Source organism: Dromaius novaehollandiae, chromosome 2, assembly GCF_036370855.1.
Source record: "Dromaius novaehollandiae isolate bDroNov1 chromosome 2, bDroNov1.hap1, whole genome shotgun sequence".
Classification (NCBI taxonomy): Eukaryota; Metazoa; Chordata; class Aves; order Casuariiformes; family Dromaiidae; genus Dromaius; species Dromaius novaehollandiae.
Window position 1 is genome coordinate 145,117,912 of NC_088099.1, and position 8,074 is coordinate 145,125,985.

An 8,074-nucleotide genomic window follows, 5' to 3' on the forward strand; every position below is an offset into this window, starting at 1 on the left:
CGCGCGGCGGCGCTGTGGGCGGGCGCCCGGGGGCTGGGCGGGAGGCGGCGGTGAGGAGGAGTGCTGAGGAGAGGGGGCGAGGGGCAGTTGGCGGCAGTTAGCGGCTATGGCCACTGTGGTGAGGAAAATAATCAGCACGGCCAAGGCGCCCGCTGCTCTGGGCCCCTACAGGTATGCCGCAGCGCGGGGGCGAGGCAGGAGTGAGGGGCAGCAGGCTTCGCCGTTAGGGTTTCTAGCCGGCGGCTGGGGGCCCGGCGCTGGGGGGTGTCCCAGCCGTTGTAAGCGACGTTTGTAAGCGCCTACCAAAAAATATCGGATTTGGAAAATGATTTAGAAATCGGTGACAGGCAGCGTGTGGGAAAAAATACACAGAAAAAATTGATTCCTCACAGGAAAAAAAAAAAGAAGAAAAAAAGCCCAGAAGCCAAGTGTTGTGTAGGCCGGTCAGCAGTGAATCTGGGCTCTGGAGGGGATGGAGGGTGAGTGTTAAGCCAGATCCAGCGTGTGCTTGGCAGTTAAAGAGCTGACGGACTGAGAACTGCAAATCTGCTCTTGCTTAGTATGCGCAACAAGGCGTTGTAATGCTCCTCAGCGTCATAGCTGGTGGCTGTAAGAATAAGTCGGGTGTTGTTAGGTATTTTCTCCAAGAACTTGTCACCTGCAACAGCTCATAACTTAACTCAAAATTTTTTTAAAATCCCAATTTTAATTAGAGAAAGGTTCCTCTTTGACATTTGGATAAGTGGTCAGTAAATATTGTGGACTATCATTTTGAAGGCACTGAGGGATTTTTAACAGCATTTTCTAAGAACTTTTAATGCTGCATTCTGACTCTTCTTCCCCACTGTAAACGCAGTCTCCTTAGGTCTTAAGTTTTCTACTTCTGTGCCTTCCAGATGCTTTTGTTTTGCTTCAATTACTTTGAAATTGAACTTTCTGAGCTTTGAACTTTTTGTATTCTTTACAGAAATTATAAAGATGAAGAAATAAAAAATCTAGAAGCAGAAACAGCATTATTACATGAAGGTTGACTTCTGTAAACTGTGAATTGTTGGTGGATTGTAGCAGGGAGCTTAGCATCCATTGCAGTTAGAAGAATATCTGAGACGTGGGAAAGCAAGAACTCTTCACTGCATGCATACTAACTGGCTTGTCGCTCAGCGTAGCCCTCCTGCTGTAGATTAACTACATTCCAACTTTTTTTTTTGCTTATTGGTGGTTTTTAATGAAAAGCTGTTTATTGTACAGCCTGTAACTGCTTTGACGCGTGTATTATTAACTTAGTTTATCAGGTTCCAGTGAACTTCTCAAAGTCCAGTGGGCAAAAATTCACAAGAAGTAACTGCTATGTTTCTGCCATGGGATCTGAGCATGGTAACAGAGGAATGAGGGCTTAAGTATGAATGGAGAATTGGGATGTAGGGGTTACGTTCTTCATTCTGCTCCCGCCCTTCAGTATGCTTTGTGGTGACCTGTTTTTACCATATCTTTGTACTTCCATTACCTCATCCAGTTTCCAGTAATCTTATGTATAAACACATGTATATATACACAACAGAGATGTTCTTGTATTAACAATCCTTTGTGTTTTAAAAAAAATTTGATTAACTTTACAGTCATTGTCTTTGAAGAGAGTGTTTCTTAACTCCATCTCTCTGACGCATGATGCTTTCCTAAGGTCATAATATCCATCCAATTATGCACTTCAGTAAACTAAAATTTGAATGACTTTAGGCACATTCTTAAATCTTTGCTGAATCAGAAATTAAAGAGTAACTATGATTGACCCTAGTTGTAGGATACATCTGCAGCTAACGTGATTGGAATTTGTGTAGTTGAAGTCTGTGAGCATTGCTCACAGCTTTGAATGCAGCGTAAGCATACCCTTTTACCTTTTAGGTGGTGAATTATTAATAGCATCAGTGAAGGGGGGATGCCACTGATGAGCATAGGAGGAGGTGAGGAGCAGAGAAGGGGACTCCATAAGATCATTCTAAGTGCTCATCTGACTGTTTTCAGAAAGCTTCTGCATGTTTTTTCTTAATTATTCATGATTTAGGACTGTCCAAAAGCCTCTGTTGTGATAAATGCTTTGTTGTGTTATTTCCTGTATAATAAGCAGTACAAGACAGTCTCTTTTTTGGAGAGCTAGTATCTTGCTGTTGCATGGAGAACCTGGCATCAAACTGAAGCAGAAGTTTGTGGTCTAATGGGCATGTGCCTCAGACAAAGTAGGACATTCTAGGAAAGAAAACGAAATAAAAGCAGAGTCTGTGTTGTATTCATATGCGCGTTCTCTATCAACAAGATTGCATCAACTACAAAAACTTTCTTTTGCCAGTTTCTCCTCTTTACATTGTGTAGTTTTGTCTTTTACTCCAGCTTGGTAAGCTGCTGATGTCAGAGAGAATAATTGCAAATAAAGTATTTTACTACATCAGATAAGTTACTGCCTCTTTTTTCTTTTTTTTTTTTTCTTCTCCATTATGAAATTGTAGGAGAATGTGGGACAGAGGTAAAAGGAAAGATGGGAGTGCTGGCACTGTTCAGATTGCCTAACCTTAATTATTTTACTGAGCACCTAAATTAGGTTAGGCTCCCTGTGAAGTCAATGAAGAGAGTAATTTAGAGGAGAAATCTAATAGAAGTGCTCTCTGAAGGAGTCCCTTTCTTTCTTTATTGACTTTATAAAAAACTAACCTTCTAATTTAGATATATCAGGTGGGTGTCTCACTCTCGTCTAATCTGTGTAATGTAAGAGGTTTTTTGAACTGTCAGAACAATACTTTTTCACATGGGATGGGAAGAGAAAAGAAAAATTACGTTGACATACCACAAACATTTTGAAAGGAGCCTTTCTCTAGTTTCTTTGCAAATTATTTTTAATTACCAACTGAAGAGGATTGTCTTTTGCATAATGTTTGGTAGGTGGTTTGAATCTTGGTTTTAATATTTTAATCTCTTTGTATAATTAAGCAACATTACCAATGGCCAACTTTACTTCAGCAAAAAATACACCTGACCTTTATATAAAAATCTTTTGCACATAGTTTGAATTTTGCATTTGTCTGAGCTAATTCTGCCAACAGGTCACCCAGGTTATTTGTTCAGAGGAGACTGATTGTGCTGGGAATGGAGTGATCAGGGTGCTGTGCTGACTGTCCAAATTCATGACTGGATAAATACTGCCAGAGATCCAGTGATCCAGTGTGTGAGGCTTTACCTCACAGCTGTAACTCATTTCTCACAGTGTCCATCTGAGGAAAAAAAGGATGAATTTAATAAGGTCGCGCTCTCTTTTCTCTCGCTCTCGCACTATGCAGCTGAGAAGCTGAGATGTAGATGAAAGGTATCATCCACCTCTGTCAAACTAGGATAGGATATTTGGGCAGATGCAAGAAACATTTATTCAACCTTCCATCTGTGTTAGCTCTAGTCTGGAAGCTATCTGTGTTAGTGTTGTGTTGCTGTGCTAATGCCTTGTGCCCTTTTGAGAGACAAGGCCTATTACTTCAAACATAAAGCCATGCTAATGTAGCTATGCGCGTCCATAAGTGTCTCAATCCGAGCACTTCCAAAGCATAAATAGAGTGAGTATATGACTGTGTACAATTTGTGCATGTATAACCTAAGTCCTGTATCTTTCTGAGATACTATAAATTACTGAAGAAAATGCAAAATGTCCTTACAGGAGGATGCTTGCAGAGGTGGATAGTTAAATGTTTTGATGAAGAGCTCATTCAGAAATATTTTTCCCCAACCTAAAACGTCACTTATTTTTTCAGCCAAGCAGTGCTGGTAGACCGGACCATGTATATTGCAGGACAGATTGGTACAGAACCTTCCAGCGGGCAGCTTGTCTCTGGAGGGGCAAAGGAAGAAGCTAAACAGGTAAGATGTCTTCTAGCAATAAATTTGCTATGGAGTTCGCATGTGCTCAGTTAAACACGAACACATGATGAATGGGGGCACCTTAGAGAGCACCTTTCACATCCTCCAAAATGACGGAAAAGTAGGAGGAAAAATTCCATCCCATCCTTGTCATTTTCCACTCAAGCAGCTTTGAGGCTAAGGCAGGAATCTGTATTTCATACAGGAAAGAGTAATAAAGATTCAGACCCCCAGTAAGAAACCTGCCTTTGAGTTGGGGAAAGAGGATTTGTTCCTCCAGGACCAAAGAGGATGTGTGGGGTAATAGATAGGATGAGATAGGGCTGCATCTTACATTCTCATTTAATGAGGGAGTGGTTCAATATTAGGGGTTTATAGGAAGTTCCTTTTTATTTTTTCATTTTTTAATCTCTGGTTTTGCTTGTCCACTGATGACTGCTGAAGGCTACCTGGGTAAACTCAAAGTACAACCAAGGATGTAGTCAGGTTGCAACACACTTACTTAAATACAACCCAGCTGATACTTAAAGATTTTGTCTCATTTCTTGATAGGCCCTAAAAAACATGGGAGAAATCCTGAAAGCTGCAGGCTGTGACTACTGCAATGGTAAGTGCTGCCATGATGGCAGCAAGTAAGTGACTTTTTTACCTGGATAAAAAAAACGAAGGGACCTTTAAAGCTGTTTACTAAATGTGCAGTTGTTATCAATAGCTGGAGGAGACAAAAGACATCAGGAGTCTGGGTTAAAAAAAAATCAGCGTGCTAGTCTCCTTTATGTGATGGGTATCAATGGGTATCTGCCTTTCACCAGAAGTTCCCGCCTGTGGTACTAATATTTTAACTCCTAACTGAAGAGGCTCAGCTGTAGATTGAGCTGCAACTGGCTACAGGCATTTTAAGCATCCTAGACTTTACTCCAGGTAAAAGCAGGTCTGTAGCAATGGTGTTAATATTCCAGGTACTTTCAGCACTTTTTTTTAAAGAGGATTCTAATAGTGGAGCCAAACCAGGATTAATGTTTGTTTGGGCAGTCATGGATAAAAAAAAATCCTAGCATAGACCATATCTTCAGGCTTTTTTTTTTTGTGGCAAATATTATATGTGATGTAATTTATTGCCAACTGTTGGATTACAACAGCTTTTTAATTCACCTCCGTCATCAGTTCTGTGCCTCTTTGAAGAACTGGGCTTAGAATGAAATTTAAAGCAGATATTTTCAAAGCTGGTCAGGGATATCCAATTTTAATATGTACTAAATATCAAGATTTCTTAGATGATTTGAAAGATCTCAGTCTGAAAGAATAAACTGATTCTTTAACCACACTAAATGTTCCTGAAAATTTCATAAAGGAAGTGATGTATTTACATTTTGGGACATCTTGCTGTTTCTAAACTCGTAGTGAAATAAGCTAATTGAGTATCTCTAACAGTCAATATCTCTCTGCAGAACTTTTCAAAACAATTAAATATTTGAGATAAATATTTGGAATAAAAATACAGTATAAGTAATGCACTAAAGATTTTCAACTTTAAAGTCAAAGGTCCAAAATAGATAACTGCAGTTATCTAATTTCTAGTTGTGAAGACTACTGTTTTGATGGCAGACATGAAAGACTTCAATGATATTAATGATATTTACAGACAATGTAAGTAGATGTTTTGTTTCTATTTTATCAGTATGGCTTGCAGAACAAGTTGCATTCGCTGTAACCAAGGTTGTATTCACTGTAACCAGAGTATGATACAATTTCAGATTCTTTAAGATTCTGGAAGAAATGTAACATTAAAACAAAGATTTTTAAAAAATAATGTATAATTAAGAAAATTGAACATAGACTGAAGTACGTGATTCCAGTGAGCCACATATTGAAAAAGAATTTGGGAGAGCATGCACACAAGTTTTTTTTTATATAGCTTTGGATTTTTATTGGATAGTGTCTGTGAACTGTAAGAACTGATCAGCTGGATATGTATTTACTTATTGCCAAACACCTCTTGTACTCGTAACTCAATAAAGTAGTTCTAGCTGTTCTTTGACTTTGGCTTATTAACCTGCTTTGTCAGTGCAGTGCAGTGAAATTACCATTTCTGAGCTTAGCATTAACTCTCACTAGCAGAAGTTTCATGCAATGATGCAAATACCACTCTCATATTTTGACCAGTATCTTTTCTTTTCCTGTTACTTTAATACCCTTGAGCTCAAGGCCTATTCCTGAACAGAGGAATAGGTCAGGGCCTGCTGTGCAAGAGGCCTTCTTTTTCCTCTCTTTCTTTGGTATGAGTAAGGCCGACTCCCAGTCGACCTTATGCAAATCTGGAGTCTTGCTCAGGACTCTTTTGGCAGGGGCCTGTTTCTCCCTCTTGCTGCTGTCTGTGAAAGAGCCCTCTTCTACCCTCCGGTCTCTGCAATTGGATGATCACTGCTCTGATTTAATCTTTTCAGGTTCGGCTGAGTTGGTGTTAGGGCCGTGTCAGCAGAGTAAAAAATTATCACTAGCCTTTAGATCACATCAGTAGTTGCATTCTTGATGATGAATAGTAGCTTGCTGAGGTATTAGAGCAGTGAGTGACCAAAAAATGGAGAAGAAAATTGGCACAGAAGACTATTTGTCTTGTAGCCTTGAACATGAAACCATTCTACTGACTGCTTTTTATACAGATTACTTTGAACTTTGTTTTATCAAGCAAAGATAAATGATTGGTGGATGTTCCTGTTTAAATTACAGTTTTCAAAACAAACTTCCCAGCCAGAGCAGCCTATCAAGTTGCTGCTTTGCCAAAAGTAAGTGTCACTTTTTTTGCCTACAAAAGTGATTTTTTTGAAATTCCTTGCTTTTGAAACTTTCTGACAGCTTTTCTTACTCAGGAATAGCTTCAAGTGCAATTATTTTGGTGGATATTCTTCTTAAGTATTTAGTTTTTAAGTATACCAGTCTTATTCCCACTTATTATAAAAGAGATCTGAAATCATGAGATATGTTTCTGTGTGGTAGAAGATGCCCACTACCCTAGAAATAGGGGGTTATGATACTTAATATTAAAGCAAATTTTCAATATTATTTAACATTGCTAAATTAGTAACACAACTGTCAGGAATATAATCTCCTTCTAATTTTTACAAGGTCAGCCTTTTCTCAAGTGGTATACATCCAGTTGCTTCATATTATATATATATATATGTGTGTGTGTGTGTGTGTGTGTGTGTGTGTGTGTGTGTGTGTGTATATATATAAAAAAATTTCCTAATATGTTTCTTGATTATTTTGCTCACAGGGTGCCCGAGTTGAGATTGAAGCTGTTGCCATTCAAGGATCCATCCAAGATGCTTCAGCATGACTATGAATAGAGAGTGAATATCCTGCAATAACAATTTTAGATTCAGTGCTCCTCCCTTAGGTCCCGTTCCTATGATTGACTATAGCCAGTTCCATACTGTTGAAATCACTCATCTTACCTAGGAAAGGTGTTTGGGGAACCTTGTATTCTCTAAAATGCAAGCTTGCAATTAGTTCTGTGCAGGCAAACCCTGAAGTCTATGGGAGTCTTGATGAAATCAGCTGAGCTTGTTGCTCAAATCAGGGTATGTCTGAACTTATTGCAGGTAGGGGCCTTATTTTATGATTGTGGCTGGATATTCAGATAATAAAGTACACATTTTTAGATGAATATATGACAATTACACTAGAGGTGATCTGGACATGGAAAATTATTATAACTTTTAATATTTAGTAGGATTTAGTAACTATTTTAGATAAGAAAAAATGATAGAAATGGGAAAACTGTAGAACGCTTGAACTGCTGAGGATACATTTTCACTTCTCTGTTTCGGGGAATTTTTCTGTATTTGTTTCTAAGCCTTCTTAAACACTTTCTTTACAGAATAGATTAGTTTTGGGACCCACTCACATTTTGTTCTTGTGGAAGCAATTACTTAAGAGAGTGAACACTCATTTCAGAAAGAAGAAAATTACACTTTTTCTGAAGTAATGTGCTAACATTTCTAAATCAGCTGCAAATGAATCTCTCCCTGCAAGCTTTTCCATAGAATTCAACTTTCACTATAGCTTAATTAAAAAGACATTTGAAGTTTGAGGGAAAATATCCTTTTTAATGAGAATAAATGATAATTGCATCTATAAAATGTGCTTGTGTCTTTTGGGAACAAATTTTTCCTAATTCTTA

General features: G+C 38.5%; 1 protein-coding gene across 1 annotated transcript; it reads left to right on the plus strand.

Annotated features, from left to right (window-relative positions):
• Window positions 1–13: 13 nt before the first annotated feature.
• On the plus strand, window positions 14–8,033 carry RIDA (reactive intermediate imine deaminase A homolog). The gene is made up of 6 exons (XM_026099774.2): window positions 14–171; window positions 3,786–3,891; window positions 4,444–4,498; window positions 5,470–5,538; window positions 6,619–6,674; window positions 7,166–8,033. Exons 1-6 carry the CDS (start codon window positions 107–109, stop codon window positions 7,226–7,228), a joined length of 414 nt encoding a protein of 137 aa, XP_025955559.1. The 5' UTR covers window positions 14–106; the 3' UTR covers window positions 7,229–8,033.
• Window positions 8,034–8,074: the final 41 nt, after the last annotated feature.

Excerpts from the sequence above, each read along its gene's own strand:
- RIDA (XM_026099774.2), top strand. The coding sequence starts at position 107 with ATGGCCACTGTGGTGAGGAAAATAATCAGCACGGCCAAGGCGCCCGCT. Across the intron at positions 3,892-4,443 it reads CAAAGGAAGAAGCTAAACAG|GCCCTAAAAAACATGGGAGA; the intron begins GTAAGATGTCTT and ends ATTTCTTGATAG. Across the intron at positions 6,675-7,165 it reads AAGTTGCTGCTTTGCCAAAA|GGTGCCCGAGTTGAGATTGA; the intron begins GTAAGTGTCACT and ends TTTTGCTCACAG.